The 23,706-nt window shown below is 43.4% G+C and overlaps 2 protein-coding genes across 2 annotated transcripts in view; one reads left to right on the forward strand and one right to left on the reverse strand.

Moving 5' to 3' along the window:
- Positions 1–20,725, reverse strand: part of LOC115461901 (poly(A)-specific ribonuclease PARN-like) — a 37,872-nt gene extending 17,147 nt beyond the window's left edge. The window contains exons 1-2 of the mRNA XM_030191957.1: positions 20,608–20,725; positions 8,543–8,656 (exon numbers count right to left, since the gene is read on the reverse strand). Coding sequence (XP_030047817.1) covers positions 8,543–8,656; positions 20,608–20,725 — 232 coding nt within the window. The remainder of the gene's footprint in view (positions 1–8,542; positions 8,657–20,607) is intronic.
- Positions 1–23,706, forward strand: part of PRR16 (proline rich 16) — a 641,551-nt gene that overhangs the window by 446,771 nt on the left and 171,074 nt on the right. The window lies entirely within an intron of this gene.

The raw sequence follows: 23,706 nt of genomic DNA on the forward strand, positions 1-23,706 counted from the left end.
GTGCCTATAAAAAAGGCCTTTTTAAATTTTGCCGAAAATGGACGTGTGGCAAAATCAAAATTGGCACATGTCCATTTTGGGTCTGAGACCTTACCACCAGCTATTGACCTAGCGGTAAGGTCTCTCGCGTTAATCTTGTGGTAATCATCTATGCACGTAGAATGATGATTACTGCCCGGTTTCTGCTGCAAACCAAAAAATAAAAATTATTTTCCGGTGCGCATAAACAACGCGCGTCAAAAATGAAATTACCACAAGGGCCACGTGGTAGCCGGGCTGTAACTCCAAATTGATGTATGGTGGGTGTATAGGTGCCTATCCAGCTTATTTTCGAAGGAGAAGGGCGCCCATCTTCTGACACAAATCGGGAGATGGGCGGCTTTTTCCTAAGGGCGCCCAAATCGTCATCAAAAGCCAATTTTGGCTGACCTCAACTGCTTTCCATCGCAGGGACGGCCAAAGTTCAAAGGGACGTGTTGGTAGTGTACCGAAGGTGGGACTGGGGCGTGGTTAAGAGATGGGCGTCCTCGGCCGATAATGGAAAAAAGAAGGGTGTCCCTGACAAGCATTTGGCTGACTTTACTTGGTCCCTTTTTGTTCACGACCAAGCCTCGAAAAGGTGCCCAAACTGACCAGATGACCACCATAGGGAATTGGGGATGACCTCCCCTCACTCCCCCAGTGGTCACCAACCCCCTCCCACCCAAAAAAACTAATTAAATACCATTTTTTCCAGCCTCTATGCTAGCCTCAAATGTCATACCCAGCTCCACCACAGCAGTATGCAGGTCCCTGGAGCAGTTTTTAGTGGGTACTGCAGTGCACTTCAGGCAGGCGGACCAAGGTCCACCCCCCCCCCTTACCTGTTACACTTGTGGTGGTAAATGGGAGTCCTTCAAAACCCACCCGAAACCCACTGTACCCACATCTAGGTGCCCCCCCCCCCCCCGTTACCCTTTAAGGGCTATGGCAGTGTTGTATAGTTCTGGGTAGTGGGTTTTGGGGGGGGGATTGGGGGGCTCAGCACCCAAGGTAAGGGAGCTATGCACCTGGGATCAATTTGTGAAGTCCACTGCAGTGCCCCCTAGGGTGCCCGGTTGGTGTCCTGGCATGTGATAGGGGACCAGTGCACTACCAATGCTGACTCCTCCCACAACCAAATGGCTTGGAATTGGCCAGTTTTGAGATGGCCGTCCTTGGTTTCCATTATATGCGAAAACCAAGGGCAGCCATCTCTAAGGTCGACCCAAATGTTGATATTTGGCCGTCCCCGACCATATTATTGAAATGAAAGATGGCCGCCCATCTTGTTTCGATAATACGGTCGGGGACGCCTCTTTATGGGGCCATCCTTAGAGATGGGCGCCCTTATATATGGGCGCCCATTCGATTATGCCCCTCCACGTGGCTTAGTAGAAGGGCCCCATGGTATTTCCCTGTCCCTGGATGACTCACAATCTAATTTTGTACCTGAGGCAATGGAGGGTTGAGTGACTTGCCCAAGGTCACAAGGAGTAGTAGTGATTAATTGACCCGTAAGCCCACAGAAACAGAGGGAACTGCTGAGCCAAAGAATAAACAGAACAGTAATGTGGCGGGTTTAATTACTGATGCTTTACAGAGGTTCCATTGATGATATTGTATGGGGGTAATCTAATAAAGTGGACACTGCCATTTATGTGCTGTTTATGCATGCACATGACTATAATAATGGCATATATGCACGTATGTGTGCACATATATGCATAAAAGCTAATATTCCTGCTAAGTGTTATTCTGTAAATACATTCATATCTTACATAGGATATATTTGACTGGTAGGCATAAATGTAGGCAGAGTTTGGGTGGCACATGGATGAGATTCATGCACATACTATTGGTTATGCACATATTTCTGGCATATAAGCCCAAGAATTTACACCAGCTCAGTAACTTGCATCTACTTTCCTTTATGGACAAGTGCAACATAGGTGCCCTCTGGATGCCTATATATATAGGCACACTATTATAGAACTACCCCATAAGGGGTTAATTCTATAAAGGGCCATCTAGTGTTACACTTCAAGAATGCATACAAGTCAAATTCTGAGGCTCCAAGATGGCCACATGTACCTGACATGTTGAGCCTTTCTCTGCAGTTTCCTGAACTTGTTTTTCCCAGATATATCGAAGTGGAGGGATAAGATGGCAGCACGTTCCTCTCAGAGGCCTCCAACCTCCACTGTCAGCCCAATGGATTCTTTTGTAGGAAGGACTGGGATGCTTCTGGAGTTGGTGAGTGGCCTGCTTGAGATGTGAGGAGATGGAGGAGTAACCCTGGCATCTCCTGGGCTAGAAACTATCTTGAACCATGACCGGAGAGCTCCTTCTCCACGACTGCTAGGCAGTGCTTCAGCCGCGAGAAGGTGAAGCAGCCCCTGTATAAGAGGAAGTGGTTCAGCTTAGCAGTGATCCATGGTCCTTGGTGTTTCTGAGCACCCTGAATGGAACTGTTCCTATGAATGGTGGCTGAAGTAAAGCCAAGTGCAATTTCTTTAGCTCCTGAGGTTCCTGAGATACAAATACCTGCTTTTCTTTTGAGGAAGCCTGCTGAGGTGACATTGGAGTCAATTTGACAGCTAGGGACAGGAGCAAATCCCCCTTGTTCCTGCCCCCATTGATAGCTTATTGAAAATGGCTGCTGCAATCTTTTGCAGCAGTCTTGCGGTACTGCAAGTATCGCAAGAGGTCACAGCAGCTGCTAGGGGCAGGAGCATGGGGGATTCACTTCTGCCCTTGATGACCCACTGGACCACCAGGGAGGTCAGGTAGGCCCTGGAGGAGGGTCCTATCCTGACCAGGAGGTGCCATTGTGGATGTTGTTTGAGGTGCTGCCTGGGGGGGGGGGGCAGAGTGGAGTGGAAATGTTGTTGGGAAGGGGCACCCAGGGGGGCTGTTGTTGGGGGCTGCAGGGGGGAAAAATGTTTTTAATGCAGGTCCTGGCCTGATATTTAGCTGGGGCCTACATTAAGATAAGTAATTGAATTTAGGGCAGCTTTTGAGGTGTCCTTACTTCACGTGCTTAACTTTTGCAGGCCTCGACTGGTGCCCACATAAGCCCTGGCTCTTCCCCAGTGCCGCCCCTTCGCCCACTTTTTTGGGGGTCAGTCAGAGGCAATATTCAGCGGCACTCCCCATTTTAGTGCCACTGAATATGAGCGATTGGGTGATTTAAGCGAGCAGCAGAGGCTCCTGACTGCTTAAATTGTTTTGAATATTGACTTCTAAGACTCTACTGTAAAAATACTGACTCCTAATCCTGCACACTGGGCAGTTATGGTGTTAATTGTAGACTTATATTTTGCATCCACAGAAGTCTTCCTCACCTAACAATCCAAAAATTGATGTAGAATTCAACTGGGAAATTTCCCTGTAGAACTGAGTGGCCTAGTGGTTAGGGTGGTGGACTTTGGTCCTGGGGAACTGAGGAACTGAGTTCAATTCCCACTTCAGGCACAGGCAGCTCCTTGTGACTCTGGGCAAGTCACTTAACCCTCCATTGCCCCATGTAAGCCGCATTGAGCCTGCCATGAGTGGGAAAGCGCGAGGTACAAATGTAACAAAAAGTAAATAAACAAATAAACAAAAAAGCCTGATTGTGGTTTCATCTCAGGAACAACACCACAAATATGTTCCAGTAGCAAGCATATTTTGAAGTAATAATAAAAACCTACAAAAATCAATCAGGACCAAAACTCGCATAGTAAAAGGCCTACCCAGAAAAAGACAGCACTGTCAATATTGCAGTGTTCCTTAGAACATCATTAGAACAACTAGGAAAACTAAACCAGATCCCTACATAGAAAATCCATGCTCACAGAATACCTGGTTTTGGTCACACACACTAAATATAGATATACACTCACCAAGTACAGAACAAATTACTACAAGTTAAAAATAGAAATATGTAGACAAAAATTAAACTAAAAATCAAGCGGGCAGACTCTACAAATAGTGCAACACCAGTAGTGCTGCTTCAAGGGGTTTTGATGCCCTGAGGCCAGGGGCGTATCTGGACTCGGGCAGTAGGGGGGGGCCAGAGCCAGAGGGAGGGGGCACATTTTAGCCCCCCCCCCCCGGCGCCACCGATCCCCCCCCCGCCATTTCCAGACCCCCCCTCGCCACCAATGACACCCTCCCCCGCTGCTGTCACTTACCTTTGCTGGCGGGGGACCCCAACCCCCCGCCAGCCGAGGTCCTCTCTTCCATGCAGGCTGCGCCGCTGCAAGTTTCAATGCTTCCTGTTCTTCTGAGTCTGACGTCCTGCACGTACAACGCGCTGGACGTCAGACTGAATTCCAAATTCTGAGTCTGACGTTCTGCACGTTGTACGTGCAGGACGTCAGACTCAGAAGAACAGGAAGCGTTGAAACTTGCATCCTGCATGGAAGAGAGGACTTCGGCTGGCGGGGGCTTGGGGTCCCCCGCCAGCAAAGATCGGCGACGGGTTGGTGGCGGGCGGGCGGGAGGGAGGGGGAGGTGGAGAGGGTCTGTGGTAGGGGGGTCCAGGGCGAAATCTGCGGGGGCCCAGGCCCCTGTGGCCCCACGCAGATACGCCCCTGCCTGAGGCTACTATTGCTCTAGTGCCCTCATCTCTATTGGTGCCTCCTCGCCTGACCCTGCCTGGCAGCATTGATGCCCTCCAACCCCCCCTCCACTGACTTCAGCTCTACCTTCTACAGTGGCAAGAGCTCTCATCACTGTGCTCCACGCTTGGCTGTCCCAAGTGCCTGTTCTTGTGTTTACACCTGTGGCAGTGTTTGTGGCTATGCAGAGAAGACAGCACAGCGGTGAAAACAAAACACTCTCTCACCGCTGTGAAGACTGAGGCAGAAATGCAGGCTTTTGGCACCCTTGACCACTGGCTCATGAAGCAGTGCCTCACCTGGCTCATGCCTTGATCCTGCCCTGAACACCAGAGAATAGGAACAGGGAAGCATTTGTCTCTGTACCGTGCAAAATATAAAGACAGCAGATGTAATTTTTTTTTAAAGGACAAATTCCAGTCATTAAACTGAAAATACAATTGTGTTTCTCTGTTTGTGATCTGGCCACTTTATTTTACTAATCAATTCACTTTCTGATATATGCTCTCCTCTGCCTTCTCATGATTCTTTTCCTAGGTTCTCTTGTCTAATTGCCATTTCTTTTCTGTATTCCTGCCTTTACTACCTCCCATACATTTCATTTTATTTATTTTATTTTTATATGCTGTCATACCCACAAGCTCTATACAATATATATAATTATTTCAGCAAATAAAAATAACATAAACATCTATTCCACTACTCAATCACCCTAATTGAGCTAAAGACACTAAATAGCTCTCCTTTTATTATTTTTAAAATACCATCACTTCATTCTCTCGCTCATTACCAAATGCCTCATAAAAAAGATACTTCTTCAATAATTTTCCTAAATGTGAGATAATCTGTACTAGAACATGATGGCACTGGCAAAGCGTTAAAAAAAAATAGGACTGGCTTCACTGGATATAGTAACTCTGACCTAGCTCAGCTTAACTTCATTAAATTATTATAATTGATGTGATTGTTATTTAAAGTAAGTTTACCTCAGAATATAGAAGGGAAAAATTAAACAGCTGAATTTAAATTGCATTATGTTGTCTTACAGGCAGCCAATGCAACTGCTCTAGATATGCAACTATTTATGAGCTGAGCTTCTGCATTTTCTATAATCTGAAGAGCTCTAAGAACATAAGAGTTGCCATACTGGGACAGACCGAAGAGCCATCAAGCCCAGTTTCCTGTTTCTAACAGTGCCAATCCAGGTCACAAGTGCCTGGCAAGATCCCAGGACAGAAAATCAGATTTTATGTTGCTTATCCTAGAATCTGCAGTGGATTTTCCCAAGTCCATCTTAATACTGGCTTATGGACTTTTCTTTTAGGAAAATATCCAAACCTTTTAAAACCCTGCTAAGCTAACTGCTTTTACCATAGTCACAACAAATTCCAGAATTTAGTTACTCGTTGAGTGAAGAAATATTTTCTCCAATTCATTTGAAATTTACTACTCAGTAGCTTGTTTGCGTGCCCCCCTAGTCCTAGTATTTTTGGAAAGAGTAAACAAGTAATTCTCATCTACCTGTTCCACTCCACTCAGTATTTTATAAATTTCTGTCATATCTCTTCTCAGCTGTCTCTTCTCCAAGCTGAAGAGCCATAGCCGCTTTAGCCTTTCCTCATGGTTCCATCCCATTTATCATTTTCATCACCCTTCTCTGTACCTTTTCTAATTCCACTATATCTTTTTTGAGATGCGGTGACCAGAACTGCACATAGTATTCGAATGTCATGATAATCCAAGAAATTTAAGACAAGCACTTGGCAGCACCAATCAAAAGTTCTGGGGTTCCCAAATTCCTCTTGGTAATCTAAGGGACCTTTTTACTAAACTATGGCAAAAGTGGCCTTAGTGTGCCCTTTCACAGGTTTGTCCCATAAGTTAAGGCCTTTTGCTGTAGCCATAAATCCCCAGATTCTATATAGTGCGCCTAGAGATCTGTGCCAAAATCAGCGTGGATTCTATGACAATGTGTCTAGCTTAACAAGCTAATGAATGCTGATAACAGCACTTAACAAGCAATAATGAGCACTAATTGGCACTGATTAGAATGTAGGCACACAATTCACTAAGTGTATTTTGTAACGATGTGCACTGAACTTCTAACATGCGCAGGCAAAAATGGGCATGGTTATGGGCGGGGAAATGGGAGTTTTGTAGGCATTCCAAAATTTACACGCCTAGTTATAGAATATGGCCTAGTGCGCTTAAATCTATGCACAGGGATTTACACCAAGTTTTTATTGCTGTAACTAGATGTACGTAGATCTAGGCACTGAAATATGAACTAAGCATATTCTATAATCTGTGTCTAAATCTAGGCACCGATTATAGAATATGCTTAGTTGGCATTGATTTCAACATCGATTTTTTTAGGTGTCGCATATAGAATCTCCTTCAAAATGGCCACTTTTCCATTTTTTTATATTAATGGCTGTGCGCTAAAGTTACCATTAGCACAACGGCCATTAAAATAAATTACCAAGTGAGCCCTTGCTGCCACCCTTTTTGTAGGTTATAAGGCTCACACTGTAATCCTATGTTAATCAATTAGCACTCGTTAATGTAGATGCACTAAGGGGCCCTTTTACAGAATGGCGGTAAGCCAAAAGCGGCCTTACCACACGCGAATCTGGGACTACTGCCGGCCGAACGCGAGCACCGGCAGTAATTCCAGCCCTAGTGCATGCTATTTGCCATGCTATGGAAAATAGCCATTTTCCAGCATGGCACAAACCCGGCAGTAATCGGGGAGCATGCTACCCGGTTACCACAGGGTTATCACGGGAGCCCTTAATACTGCCTCAATGGGTGGCCTTAAGTGCTCCCCTACACATGGCCATGCAGTAAGTGAAATCTTACTTCATGATCATGTCATTTTTGGCCTTTTTACCCTTTGCTCTAGAAAGGGCCACAATGTGCAGAAAAAAAGCTTCTCCGCTGCTAGTGCAGGGCCTTGTTTACCACAGCTTGGTAAAAGGACCCCTAACTGTTTAGTGCAGGAACACTCACTCTTTTCCCCCAACACGCCCCCTCATAACAAATTTGTGCATAGATTTGCATTTGCTAATTTGGCAGTTACTACACGATACCTGAGTGCATCCCACAGTATACAATTTTAAGCTGTGTTAGCACCTAACACAGCTTAGCTACTCAAAACTGACTTCATTTGTTTTCTGTATGAAGTCTGATTTATCAATTTTTGAACTTAAACTGTGAACCACTGATAGAACAGAAATCGCAAGGGTAGAACATTATTGGTTTCATTGGGGGCGATTGCTTCCCAAATTGAGAGAAATTTTGTTTTCTTTAAATTCAGTACTAGCTGATTAGCTTGCATCCGGTCAGTTACTGTTTGAAAACAAGGAATCAGAGTTTCAGAGTTGAGGGATTGTGTGAGGGGCAAAGAACCAACACTTGTACGTATGCACTGATAATAATAGCTAATAACATTAGATGACAGTGAAGGTCTTTGCAGCTTCTGACCTTACATACATTTGGAATCTACTGTCTGCCATTTCACTTTTTCTTGATGAATCCCTGAAAGGTTTTGAAACCATTTTGAAAACAATTTTACAGACACCCAAAAGATGACTGTATCAAATGCTGATGGCATATCAAGCATCATAAACAAAGCAAACATTTTTTGTGACTTGTGTTGACTTTGCTTCAAGTGCTCGAAAACTGCCTATGAAAGTTACAATAGCAGCTCTGAGTGGTTTCTAGCACTGATTGATCTTCAGAAAATTCTACCAAACACTATAGAACAATTTTCTGAATAGATAAGAGTGGCAAATTTGATAGTGGGCTATAATTTTCAGTATCAATAGGGTATACAGTACCTTTTTTGTACCAAGGTCAACAGTTGTTTGTTTAAGCTTTAATGGGTAACAACCATCTTGTAAAGCTCCACTTACAATAATAGTTAAACCTAACAATATCATATTCTTCAATAGCTGTATTAACCAATGGGGCAAGGATTAAGACCACGTGAGTTGGTAACTGTGTCCGAATTTTTGCTGTCCTGTGCTCTGAAGGAATGGGAAATGTTTCTCATAAAGTCAGATTGTGATGCTCTTGACAAGCAATAAGCAACTCATCTTGAACTGAATTACACAATCCAGCCAATAGATTTAGGCATCGATTATAGAATACGCTTTGTTGATATTTTCAGCGCCTCAATCTATGCGCATCTATTTACACCAATGAAAGCGTGGTATAAATCTCAGCATGTAGATTTAGGCACACTGGGTCATATTCTATAACTAGGCACATAAATTTCAGAATGTCTATGAAACACCCATTTCCCTGCCAATAACCACACCTCTTTTTGCCTGCACACAATAGAAGTTCAGCACACATCGCTTAGTGACTTGTGCACCTAAATTTTAATCAGTACCAATTAGTGCTCATTATGGCTTGTTAAGTGCCGTTATCAGTGCTTATTAGCTTCTTAAGCTTCTTAAATTACATGCATTGTTATAGAATCTGCACTGATTTTGGCACAGATCCCTAGGCACACTATATAGAATCTGGGGGATAGCAGCTAACTGGCTATATGACGTAATATTCAAGCACTGAACGACTAAATAGCAGTCCTATCTTTGGCCACTATAAACTTAACCAGCCAGCTGGTTAAGTTTGCCCCCCCCCCCCCCCCGAAAAAAAATGGATAGTCAATGCCAGTTACTTATGCAGGCTGTCTCCCATGGTCTGAATTTTGTGCCCAACGTAGCTGTCTTAACACTAAAATACTCAACTTATACTTCTACTGAAGGACAGACCCTCTGTATTTCTGTTCTTGTTTGATATTAATTGTTAAACTACCAAAAAAGACCTCATGAGTTATTAACTGTGCAATTTTAGCCCCAGAATAATCTAATTAGCTCAGACACTGATTTTTCACTTTTAGCTTTCTTCCATTTTGCTCCTTCTCTACCCAGATTTCACCCCTCCTTCTCACCATTCATTTGTCAGTTTCTTTCTTTTATTGATACATTAGTAAAAAAGGCCCATTTCCATAACAAATGAAACAGGCGCTAACAAGGTTTTCATCGGAGTGTGTATGTTTGAGAGAGTGTGTGTGAGAGTGACTGTGTGAGAGAGAGAGACAGAGTGAATGTGCGAGTGTGTGTGTATGTGTGACATAGAGTGAGGCTATCTGTGTGAGAGTGTGTGTGTGAGATTGAGAGTGTGTGTGTGAGAAAGAATGAGAGTGTGCGGCAGGGGCCCCCCTCCGTCTCCTGATCTCCTTCCCCTCCCCCTTTCCCCTCCCCCTTTCCCCTCCCCTTCTCCTTTTTCCTCCCCTCCCCTATCCCAGCTTCAGGGTCGCGGTCCCCCCTCCCTCCGCCTTTCAGGGTCATGGCCCCCTCCCTCCCTCCCATGTTCAGGGTCCCTCCCTCCCACTCCCACATTCAGGCTGGCTCCCTCCCATGTTCAGGCTGGCTGACTGGCTGGCTCCCTCCCTCCCACCCTCCGACGTTCAGGCTGTCTGCCTGTCTCCCTCCCTCCCTCGCATGTTCAGGCTGGCTCAGGGCGATGGTAGTCCTCCCTTCTTTCTTACAGGTCGTTCGCATAAGTTTACGATGCGTCTGATGTCACGTTTCGTCACGTAGCAACGGGTGGGCTATGCGATTCGTTGAGTGTCAGTGCTCCACCCTCGACGTCATCACGTTGTGACGCGAGAGCGGGGCAGACACTCATGGAGGAACAGCGATCTACACAACTACAAATTTAGAATGTTTGGAGACTTGTGGCTTCCTTAGAACGTTGGAGGTGCGTTTTATATAGAGAGATGTACCTATAGCCTTCTAAATTCTTCATCTTATCCCTCCCATTCCCTCAACTCTCCCTCTCTCTCTCTGTCTTTCCCTCTCCAGCCTCTCATTAACTCATTCTCTCTCTTCATCTTCCTCTATGCCCCTTGCTCAGCATCTCCACTTTTCCCTCCAGGGTGACTAGAATCTCCCTATCCCCCCCACCCTGCAGCCAACTATCATCTACCTTTCTATTCTCCCCCAATAGGTGTCTAGCATCTTCCTTTCCCTTCCCTACTCCAGCATCTCTTGTTCACTCACCCCTCCAGTGTACAGAATCTGTCCTTCACTATCCCCCCAGATATCCAGACATCTTCCCTCTGCTGTCCCCCCTGATAAACCTATTCTTGTTGCTGTCACTCCCCTCTGCCAGCACTAAAGAAGAGTTAGAGCAGCACTCAAGGCCTGTTGGATCCTGCCCTTTCCAAATTTCCTATAAGAAAAGAGAATCTAACAAAGTTAATTATGCAACTTCACTAGTAGAATAAAGTGTTCCTCCTTGTATGAATCTACTAATAACCAGACGCAGGGGAATTACAGGATCACAAAAATATAATAGACCAAGAAATCCTGTAATGATTGTTTCCCTACCCCTCATATATATTTAGACAAATGGTCAGAGTATATTAAATTAAGTTCTAGATCCTTCCAGTCAAATAAAACATTTTTTATCTTTTTCAAACATTTTCAAAACAGTTTCTAATAGAGGTGGGCATCTACCCCCAGATTCTATATAGTGTGACTGAAATTGCATGCACAAATGTTTGCCTTTTGCAGATGACACGAAGATAACAAATAGAGTGGCTACCTCCGAAGTGAGTAGAAACCATGAGAGGTCTCCAAAAATTAGAAGAAGGTCAAAGGTCTGCCAGTTAAAATTTAATGCTAAGTAGTACTGAGTGATACACTTGGGGTGCAGAAATCCAAAAGAGGTGTGCCAGGTAAGCGAGAGATTGATAACCACAGCTTAGAAGAGGGACCTTGGGGTGATGTCTGAGGATCTGAAGATGACAAAACAGTGCGACAAGGCGGTGACCATGGCCAGAAGGATGCTAGGCTGCATAGAGAGTGGTATAACCAGTAGAAGAAAGGAGGTGGTGCCCCTGTACAAGTTGTTGGTGATGCCCCACTGGAGTATTGTGTTCAGTTTTGGAGACCGTACCTTTCTAAGGATGTAAAAGGACTTGAAGCAGTTCAGAGAGGTGATGAAAATGTTGCGGGATTTGTGCCACAAGATGTATGAGAGACTTGAGGACCTGAACATGTATATCCTGGAGGAAAGGAGAGACAGGGGTGATATGGTACAGATATTCAAATATTTGAAAGATATTAATCTACAAACACATCTTATTCAGAGAGGGAAATGTGGTAGAATTAGAGGACATGAACTGAGGTTGCAGGGGGGCTGACTCAGGAATGCCAGGAAGTATTTTTTCACTGAGAGGGTGGTAGATACATGGAATGCCCTCCCACAAGAGGTGGTGGAGATTAGAACAGTAACGGAATTCAAAAATACATGGGATAAATACAAGGAGTCTTATGTAGAAGGCATGGAACCAAACAAGCTAAGCAGTGATTGGATGGCAACACCAGTAATTGGGAAGCAAAGCCAGTGCTGGGCAGATTTCTACGGTCTATGCCCTGAAAATAGCAAAGACAAATCAAGATCAGTTATACATATGTAGTATCACATCGTACCTTATGCTTTGAGTTTATCTTGTTGGGCAGACTAGATGGACTATATAGGTCTTTATCTGCTGTCATCTACTATGTTACCATGTATTCTGGATTTACACGCATAATTTAATGAGTTAACAAGCCAATCAGTGCTGTTAATTGCCACTTAACAAGTAATTATTGATACTAATAGGTATTAATTAGCATTTATGTGCACAACTTACTATGCATATTTTGTAAAGTGTTATGTGTGCTGCCAAAAAGGGGATGTGGCCAAGGGTGTAAAATGGGTGGACTGTGGTTATTCTGAAAATCGACATGCATGGTTATGGAATGCACCTGCTCCGCGCCTAATTAGGCACCCAGTATTTACACCACATTTTACTTGGTGTAAATGGACATACCTACAGTTAGGCACAGGCATGACTGCTAGGCATATTCTATAAACTGTCTAGGTGTAGTCTATAAACTGTGTCTAAATCTAGGCGCATTTTACAGAATACACCTAGGCGGAATTATTTTCGGCACCGATATTTCAGGAGCCATATATAGAGCCCAAAGTGTGTGGGCCTGAGAACCCTGCCCTCCATGTGGCATCTCTCCCTTCACTCCCCCTCCCCTCTCCACAGCACCTCCATAAATGGGTATTATTAAATGCTGGACCAAGTCAATGGTGAGCCTAATAATATTGGCTCCTTGATGCCCCCAAATACTAGCTTGGTTCCTATGAGTAAGGAGTTGGAAGTGTTACTCCAATTTCCTAGTCAATATTTTCCCCAGGGTATTAATATCATAGTTCAAAAGGGGTCCTTACCTGTTCATGGATTACCAAAATGGAAACCGTAAGCATGGAGTCAGGCAAGGCACCTCCTTTTAAAAAGTAGTTACAATCTTTTACTAATCCAGGGACTAACTGTAGAAACAAAGATTTACAGAATGCCAACGAGAAGTCATAAGCTCCAAGGCTTTTGCCTAACTTGAAAGCTATGATCACTATCTATATCAAATTCAAAAGCACTAATTCTGACAACTCTATAAAGGGGTGCTTAGATGTATGTGCCTCATACAGCACGTGGAGTGCTTATTCTATAATGGAATCTGGGTACCCAGATTCCATTATAGAATATAAGCGTAAACCCTCATTGGCACGCCTAAATGTAGGCAAATCTACACACACCAGGTTTACGGTAGGTAAAAATGGTTGCACCTGTGCAGCAAACAGCACACACAACTCACGGTATTCTATGCTGTGCAAAGAAGCAGGAGACACGCCCATGTCCCACCTATGCTCCACCCATATGTATGCTGCCTTGCAATTGCATGCTATGCCACTTACTCACTCCTTTATAAAATGACGCTTAGGGTGTTTGCATGCTTAAGTGTCACTTTTTGTTGCATTAACGCATGAAGATGGGTTCAAGAAGTTGTAACATTGACTTGCTAGCATATTAGAAGCCTCAGAGGAGAGAGTTAGGATATTCAACCTGGCAAAAAAATGATCAGTTTTTATGACCAAGTTTTGAATGGCAGAGGTGTTGTACCAAGTTTCATAGAAGTTAGCAAATGGAGACACAGGTCTTTATATTATCATAGATGATGGTCCCTTCTGGAGAGCTAAGAGAAGTAATCTAGTTTTCTGAGTGGGTTTTTTGAGCTAACAACTTGCTCTCCTTATTCTTTAGCTTGTAATATTTCCATTTCATCCTCAAAACTGTTTTGCTTTTTCCATAAAAATGGCCTTAAGGGCTGCCTGTCATTTCAGGAGCTGTTGCTTGAGACACTTGAATCTATAAAACTGATGTAATCTTTTGGCTTTAATTAAGAGTTCCCTCGCACATCTGTGAGAATGATTCAATGATTTATTTATTTATTTTTATTATTTTTTTTTTTGTAGTGCTTAATGCAATATTTTTAGCCTTAATGGTCACTTTGGCTGCAACCCAAAGTGTCACTGATAATACCTCCTCCGTGTTGTTAATGTCAAAATGCTTCACTTATTAGAGTCACTGAATCCTATAATAACTTGTCCTTCACCCTTCAGTTCCTGCATCCCCAAGTCTCCAGGCCTAAGTCATCTCTTAGGATAAGAGGGTACCTGGTTGGACCACAAGATGGAGGCATTGATGGCATCATAAATTAAGACAGTGTGGTCTTGTCTATGAAGAATAATCCAGGTTAGAATACAAATTGTGAGGGATTGAGGAAAAGGTATGAATCTTTACCTGTTAGTGTGGAGATCTTTCCAGATGTCATACAATCCAAAAGCCAAAATGTGTTAGTTAAAAAGTTCAGCCTGCCTGATAACACTTTCAGAAATTGGGCCCATATTCTCTAATTTGAGGGCTAGGCTATGTTATTATCACCTGCAATAGTAAGGGCTCCCTTAGCAGCAGAGGAAAACTGCCAGAAACTGTGGGTCAGGAACTTTCCCTTATGTGTATCTGTTCAGTGCTTCATATGCCTGGCACATCTTTAGAAATAATTAGTAGTAGTAGATTAATTCATACAATATGTCTGTGACACGGTTCACTGAGGGTTCAAGGTCAGACCCAGTAATGGAGCTTATAAAAAATTGCTTCATGTTGTGATAGCTGAGGATCCACACGTTTCATTATACAGATGGAAAATGAGTTTTGATATCTTCACTTAGATAAACTGGCAAGTTTTTGAATTTGCACTTTCTGAATGATTCATCACTATCTCTCCCTCTTCCTCAGCAAACTCATTTGATGCAACCCTGAGACCCAGCAATCAAACACTGCAATATTTGCACTAATATTTTCATTGTTGTTGTCCTGCTGACAGGAATCTTTTTTGTAGAAAATACCCCTTTCCTGATTCTTATTTTTACAATTCTTGAAAACTCTCTCCCTCTGTCTCTGTCTCTCCCCATCTGTCTCTCTTCTCTCTCTCTCTCTCTCTCTCTCTCTCTCATTCCCTGAGAGATCTTGTTTGACTAATTCATGCCCTTCTGCTGATACTTATGTACCAGACTACTGCCTACATGAAACAATTTTAGGTGAATGTCTTATTTTACTCATTCTATCCTAATTCTCCTTTCTCGTAATAAAGAAAACTCTCCTTATATGACAATTTTTCAATGAATCACACTTTAGAGAAACCTCTGATGGACCCTGTGACTCTGCCCCATCTGCATTATAGCTCCTAGCTGATCTGGGCTTCCATCAAACTTGCCACCTCAGGGATAGGACTGGGCAGAATTTTCTTTTCAAAACAGTGCGGAAATAATCATGGTTTTTCAGATACTTTTATAGCTAGCTAAACAAATTTCAATGAGTTGTCCAGCTCAAACGTATCTAGGCTAAAAAAAAAATGTGGAGCTGGGGATGCTATAAGGGTAGGTTGGTCAGTCAAAGATGTTGGGGTGACTCATGCTACTCAAATATCAAGTTCAAATGTTTCATTAAACATGGATGGAAAACATCAAAAATTGTATTTACTTACTGAATTATTTATTTATGGCGTTTGTACCCCGCATTATCCCAAACAAGTTCAGGTTCAATGTGGCTTACATCAAACTTTTAAAGCAAATTACAATAAGAGAACATCCGAGCAGCATAGGCGTAGTTTGACTGTTTCATTTGGGGGGGCAAAGAATGGGGCGGAGCATATTAGCATATTCATTTGCATATATACATATGCAAATGAATATGCTAATATGGAGGAAGGAAGGGAAAAAGAGCTGGCTTTTTTGGGGAATAACCATAATGAATATGTATGAGATATCAAGCTAGCTCTTTCTACCTTCCTTCCTTCTTTCCTCCTTACCCAGCACTCCCTCTTCATCTCCAGTAGTATTTCCCCACCCCCTTTCCCATACCATACCAGTGTTGACCTTAGAAATGCATAGGCTCTATATGTAGATCCTTCAAGAGGTAGTGTGTCATGATTTAGGCTCTACACCCTTTCTGATGTTTTGGTGCCACCTCAGTAAGGCCAACACACAATCTCTCCACTGCAAAATGCTATACACAAACTTGTGCAAAAACACACTCATAACCTTACCAAACCATAACAGCACTAATTCCAAGGACAGGACGAGCTACAACCTTATGTGTGAAAAGGCAGAACTGTAATTACACCAGGCTCTAAAACACCAATACACTACCGCGTGAAAAAAAGCAAAACAAAAAGGGCTGCAAATACTACACGCTAGCAGAATACTGCACCTTAATCACACATGAAAAACACATGACACAACAGACATGACACAAGGAACTAGAAATAAAAAAGTATGAAGGCAAAATACTGAACTGGAAAGTTAACTCAAGAAGTCAGACTCAGCATGCAGCAATACCAGAAAAATTGAAATTTACAGGCAAAATATCACAGATGCACATCTCAAAAAGCTGACATATTTCAATTAATAAATTCTGAATAAAATACTTTTTTCTACCTTTGTTGTCTGATCATTTAGTTTTTCTATTCGCTTTGGTACCAGTGCCTTCTGTTTTATGCAGTGTCTTCTTTCCAGTAGGCTTCCCTCTGCTCCCCACCCCTCCCAGTCCCATTTATCTCTTGCTCCAAGCTCCCCACCCCTCCAGTCCCATCCATCTTCCCTCTGCTCCCCACCCCTCCCAGTCCCATCCATCTCCTGTTCCTTCCCTCTGCTCCCCACCCCTCTCAGTCCCATCCATCTCCTGCTCCTTCCCTCTGCTCCCCACCCTTCCCAGTCCCATCCATCTCCTGCTCCTTCCCTCTGCTTCCAATCCCTCCCAATCCCATCCATCTCTTGCTCCTTCCCTCTGCTCCCCAACCCTCCCAGTCCCATCCATCTCCTGCTCCTTCCCTCTGCTTCCCACCCCTCCCAACCCCATCCATCTCTTGCGCCTTCCCTCTGCTCCCCACCCCTCCCAGTCCCATCCATCTCTTGCTCCAAGCTCCCCACCCCTCCAGTCCCATCCATCTTCCCTCTGCTCCCCACCCCTCCCAGTCCCATCCATCTCCTGCTCCTTCCCTCTGCTCACCTCCTCTCCCAGTCCCATCCATCTCATGTTCCTTCCCTCTGCTCCCCACCCCTCCCAATCCCATCCATCTCTTGCTCCTTACCTCTGCTCTCCACCCCTCCCAGTCCCATACATCTCCTGCTCCTTCCCTCTGCTTCCCACCCCTCCCAATCCTATCCATCTCTTGCTCCTTCCCTCTGCTCCCCACCCCTCCCAGTCCCATCCATCTCTTGCTCCAAGCTCTCCACCCCTCCCAGTCCCATCCATCTTCCCCTGCTCCCCACCCCTCCCAGTTCCATCCATCTTCCCTTTGCTGCCCCCCCCCCCCCCCGCGAGGCCCAGGATCGTGACTCCGTTTACCCCCTATCTTCCTCCTTCCCTCTGGCACAGGCAACAGTCTTTTTCAGCTTTTCTGTGTTCCTGGCAGCAGTAGCGACGTACACGCTGCCTTCGGTCTGCCCGGAAGCCTTCTCTTCAAGTTCCTGTTCCCACCTATGCAGGAACAGGAACTTGAAGAGAAGGCTTCGGGGCAGAGCCGAAGGCAGCGTTTACGTCGCTACCACTGCCAGGAACGCTGAAAAAGACTGCTGCCTGCGCCGGAGGGAGGGTGGAAGCGAGGGGGTAGACAGACACACTGGTCTCTGTCCGCTTCGCTTCCCTGCCCTCTCTGTCTGCGTCCCGCCCGAAAGGAAATGACATCAGAGGAAGGCGGGACGCCGTCAGAGAGGGCAGGGAAGCGAAGCGGACGGAGACCAGCGTGTGCCTGCTTGGTTTTTTTTTTCACTACTGGCGCCGTCACGTCATCGTCGTTTGGGGGGGCATTGCCCACCTCGCCCCTCCCAGTCTACACCCATGCCGAGCAGTAAGATGACTTATTTTGAAATACCAAATTGACTATAAGAATAAAAATCAACAACAGTGGAGAGAAATTCACTAAATAAGAATGCTTTCAACACTTTACGAAAAATTACAAACTTTCAAATAGTCAGTAACATCTCTGAGTGACTGGTAGGGAATTCCATTTCCTAGCAGCATGGTATGTGAAGCCTGCATTATAAATAGATAAGATTTTTACAACACAGAAAATGGAGGAGAAGATAGTCTATCGATGTCTGATGAGCATTACATAAAGGTAATTCTAACAAGTATTGCTTATAGTCAGGTAAAAGACCAAATAAATGTGATAAACAATTACACATAGTTTAAAGGTAACTCTTGCATTTATTAGAGGCCAGTGTAGTTTGATTAAAAGAGGAGATGACTTGGTGAATCAAGGGGATTTACATACGAGATGAGCTGCAGTATTGAGTTGTTTGAAGTTTTATGATAAGAGATACTTTAAGCATGAATAAACAGCATTACAGTAATTAAATTTGAACTGCACTAAAGACTGAATTAAAGAGTGAAAAAAGAGCGAGTTAGAAAAGAAAGGCCTTAGTCTTTTCAATCTCCACAGAGAATTAAAGACACTAGAAATCACCACAGAAACCTGAGGTTCAAATGATAGGTATTTGTCGATAGTTATTCCCAAGATTTTCATGGTGGTAGAAAAAGGTTAGGACACATTATCAGTAGTGAAGTTTTTATTAGTCATTAGGTGGGCAAACTTGATTAGGATTAGGAACTTAGTTTTATCCTTACTCAGTGTTAATTTGAAATTGGCAGCCCAAGATTCCATCAGATCCATGCCGGACTTAATTCTAGGCAAGATTTCATCTAAGTTTTCTTTAAATGGTGTGGTACAGAGTGGAGGAGTGGTCTAGTGGCTAGGGTGGTGGACTTTGGTCCTGCGGAACTGAGTTCAGTTCCCACTTTAGGCACAAGCAGCTCCTTGTGACTCTGGGCAAGTCACTTAACTCTCCATTGCCCCGTGTAAGCCACATTGAGCCTCCCATGAGTGGGAAAGTGCAGGGTACAAATGCAACAAAAAAAATAGTGACATCATCAGCATGAATACAGGTATTAAAGCCACTTAATTCCAGTAATCTACTTAGTGGGACTATCATTATATTAAATAGAATGGGAGAAAGGAGGAGAATTCTGGGGCACCCTACACACAGCCAGGGTGAAAAAGTTTTACCAGATAACTTTACTTGATTATTATCTTCCAGATTGCTTCTCTAATTAATTTTAATGGAACTGAATGAGACAAACCAAAGGGCACTTTTTACTAAACTGTAGTAAAATTTGGCATTTACAGCATGGTAGGTGTGCAAAATATTGAACAATAAGGGGGCAATTCTATACATGGCTACTCCCTTTTAAATACCCCAATGCTACATGGTGGGAGTCTATTTCATAATGGTATTTGGGCACCCAGATTCCATTATGGAATACTAGGGAAATCTGGCAATGGTGTACCTAACATCTAGGTGCCTTCAGTTACTGCTGCCATAGTCTGCTATAACTGCGGGAATCTAAATGTGGCCAGGGTGACAGTAACTTGCTAATGCGGTTCAAATTATTTTAACTCTATTACTCCAAACTCCAGTGGCTACCAGTTAGCGAGAGGATACAATTCAAACTTGGTACTGCTACCTTTAAAATTCTTGTAGGGGATATCCCTAAATACATATCAAATTTAGTATCCTTGCTACATGATCCTTTTTCTAGACACAACACCCACAATTCCCTCCAGCTCAAATGTTCAATGTACAAGAATCTAAAGTCAATCAGGCATTTTATTCTGTCCATTCAATACCAGTTAGCCAATCTATTGAACCATTCACCATTACCCTTGAGATTGTGCATGCATTATCTAAATTTTAAAAAGCTCCTAAAAACCTTCTTATTTTGCAAGGCAGGTCTATCAAATGTTTAATCTATATATTATCACCTTGATATTAAAATTATGTTCTTAACTGCTCTACTTATATGTAATTCCTGGTCTGATTAACCTAACTCTTTAACTAACTGTGATCCATCCTTGAACGGAACAGGTATAGGCAGAATACAAGAAATGGAAAACAAATAAATAATTATGTCATGGCCACGGCTATGCGCAGAAGCCCCAACTCACCTCACTTGTCCTGGGATGTGGTCCTGAGGTTTCTTTGGGCATTGGGTGGCCCTTCTTGCTGAGTGGGGTTGTGGACTTTATCATCCCCGGTGTTCCAGGGTGTCATTTATGTGATGTTGGAGGTGGTGCCATTAATAAGGATGCCTTGGACCCTACTACCTCACCTTCACAACAGATCGCTTGACTCTTGTTCTACCTCAAGCTTTGCCTTCCCTGTTTGGCTCCAGTTCCAGCTTTGCCCATCTTGCCTCCAGATCCTACTTTGCCTGCCTTGTATTCAGCCAGCCTTGCCTGCCTGCCTTGTCTCCAGCCAGCATTGCCTGCCTGCCTCTAGTCTTGCCTGCCTGTCTCCAGTTCTAGTCTTGCCCACCTTGCCTCCAGTTTCAGCCTTGTCTGCCTTGCCTCCAGCTCCAGCCTTGCCTGCCCAAACTCCAGCCAAGACTGCCTGTCTTGTTACTGTAACCCTAAGGGGTTAATATGTTTTTAAAATAAATAAATCTTACCTGGGCTTCCCCAGACTTTGTTGTGGCCACTTCGGGCCATTTTGGGTAGTCCTGGGTGACAGGGGTGCTTCTGTGCCCAGGGATGCTCTTTTGCTGGCCCAATGGGTGTTCCGGCCATTCTGGGCCGTTCCGGTTGCCCGGACGGTTTGGGCCTGTTTTGGGCCAGTTGGGGCGGGCATTGGTGGCCAGGAGCGGTCCAGGGCGGCCCAGAGCTGGGAGCGCCATCAAAACATGTCCAGCTGTCAAAACATGTCCAGGCAGGAAAATGGCCAGCTTTCGGCCTAGCCTGCCGGGAGGGGGGGGGGGGCACTGAGCAAGTGCAAAGTTCACACATGCTCAGTCCATCCCTGGAGCTCCGGTTAGGCCTCGCTGAAGCCTGGGCCTCGATTTTAGAGCTGCCCAGCCAGAGTTCACCAATGGTGGTCGCCAGGTCAGGGGACCTTAGAGGTTCAGGTAAGGGGTCTGGTGACTCAAAAGTTTATTTGCTTTTATTTTAAATTGGGGATTTGGGGATTTAAATTTACAGATATTAAGAGGTTAATTGAATTTTCATGTTTTGTAGTTATGGGGTTTTGAGGATCACCTTATATTTTCTGGGAGGGTAAAAAATTGAAAAAGAAGATTTTAAATGGTAGTTTTTACTGGGGGCTTAAAAGGGGTCTCTGCCGGGGTTTAAAAACAAACCTTCGATGGAGCAAATGGTTAAAGGCTTAACTAAATTGTTGATTACTATTTTACTTTATTTTGGGATTTGTAAAAGGGTTTTATTAATGAAAAATATAGAACGTCCATTTAATATAGGTAATTTTAAAACTGAAACCATGATTCTGTGAGCATTGTTATGTGTAAATGACTTGATGATTTTGGGTACAGTTTGGTGTAGAACTCACTTTAATACCTATTAAATAGTACTTTTCTCATTATTTTCTATGGAAAAATTAAAAACCAAAATGGAGAATCAGTTTGGTTTAGGTAAGGTTCTAAGTTTCTGTAAAAAAATGTAGGTAAAGAGACATTTTTATTGGTTAGGAGACGTCAGGTGTTCAAGCTGAGTCTCCATTGCTTTAGCAACAGCTTGCTGTCAGTTGCTGAGAGAGGCAGAAACAGCTGAGCAGATAGGACGTGCTGTGTGAGTGTCTATGGCAGGGAGAGTGAGGAGGTAGTTTGGTAGTATTAAAGAGGGAAATTTTAGGGTTAAATGGGAAAATAGTGACACAGTGGTAAGTGTAGATATTTACACTGGTGAGTACAGGTAATTCTGGTGAGAGATTTGACTGTGTGTGTGGTAGGGTAAGTGAAGCTTGTTTAAAGCAGTTTTAAAAGCAGTTTTAAAAGAGGTTTAGTATAGATTAGAGGAAGTGAGTAAAGCTAATTCTACTTATTTTTCTAGGAAAAAAAGGGTTTAGTTTTATTGTTATACCAAAGGGAATTAATGGGGTATGAATGAAATGGTGTTTGAGTGTTTAGAATGTTGTATGAAGTGCTGGGAGATTTTACAGGTTAAGCGGGGGTGAGGTTAAATGACTGAACTGAGTGTGATTTGAAGAATGCTGGTGAAAAGTGTGAAAGTGAGAGTACATAAGTACATAAGCACCGCCATATTGCGTATGAGTTAATGTGCTAGAATTTGGAATGAAATATTGTAAGAGTGTCAGAGGGACGGTGCTTCTGTATTCTCTGTTGCTGAAATTAGATCAGGGAAATAAATGTAAAGCAGTAGCTCCTGGAAGAAAGGGAATGTTTTAATTAATTTTATTTTGATTAGTTAAATTGGCCACAGTGTTTGTACCTCTTTATGTCACTTAGTGAGATTTTATGAACAGTCAGGGAGTTAGGGTTTTTTTCAAAATTTGATTTGAGTAAGTAAGGTTTAGGAGGAAGACGGCAAAGAAAAGAAAAAGAAAGCAGTGAATGACAGCCAACAAATTTCTCCAGGCCCCCACGCAAGAAAGAATTCTGCAATTCAGATTTCTTTTGGAGGTTATTTTCAACTACAGCTAAGTAACTGTATAAGGAAGGATAAACTGATAATAAACTGATATACTCACCTGATCTACTGGGTTCTTCTAAAGTAGATCCTGCAAACATATAAAAATACACAAATAATCAAATTGTTATCATATGCAAGAAACTTAAAACCGTTTATGAAGAAAGTTGATACATTTTAATGTTGTTAAAAAATGTTTACTTATCTGATAGATGTTCCTGTTCTGTGAAATTTGAAGTAACTCTGTTAAGGGAATAAAAATAAGTATATGTAAATTATTATAAGCACATATTGAAAATTTGTGTTTAGATGTTCGCAGAAGAAAACATTGTTGAATTGAAGAAGAAGAGATACTTACCCAGTTGTGTAAAAGGAAAATTAAAAAAATCCTACTTTGTGAATACTCGTATCTGGCTTTATAAAACAAAATTTTAAAAAACTGTAATTGGTTCAATTTCTTCCCTCATACTTTGAATGGGAGAGGGGAGTTGAGTTTAATGTGCACCCTCCCTCTGCTCTCGGCAGTGTGATCCTAACCACTCGGTTTGACTACAGACATTAACATCTGGTATTTTAGGAACACACTCTTTACACCGTGAGTCCCAGGGGCGGGGTTTACTTTACCAACTCCAGCCTATTCTCCGGTTCTTGTCAAGCTTGTGCCTAGCCCAGGTGACTTGTCCGCTGTCAGTTGGGGCCTGGCTAAACCTTGGGTTGACCGAGCAGCACCAACCCAAGGGCTCACCTTCTCTGAGTCATGAAAAATTGAAGAGCACTATTCCAAAGCTCACTCAGTTCATTTTTTGTCAGGTTGGATCTATGTTATTATTTTAATTCATCAAGGCAAGATTCATTTACTGTAACATAGAAGCATAACAGCAGATAAGGGAAATAGGGCTTGATATACAGCCTATCTGTGGTTTTTGCAACTACATTCAAAGAAGTTTACATAATATATACAGGTACTTATTTGTACCTGGGGCAATGGAGGGTTAAGTGACTTGCCCAGAATCACAAGTTGCTGTAGTGGGAATCAAACCCAGTTCCCCAGGATCAAAGTCCACTGCACTAACCACTTGGCTAACCATTAGGCTACTCTATGCATCCACCAC

This window comes from Microcaecilia unicolor, chromosome 2 (genome assembly GCF_901765095.1).
Source record: "Microcaecilia unicolor chromosome 2, aMicUni1.1, whole genome shotgun sequence".
Classification (NCBI taxonomy): domain Eukaryota; kingdom Metazoa; phylum Chordata; class Amphibia; order Gymnophiona; family Siphonopidae; genus Microcaecilia; species Microcaecilia unicolor.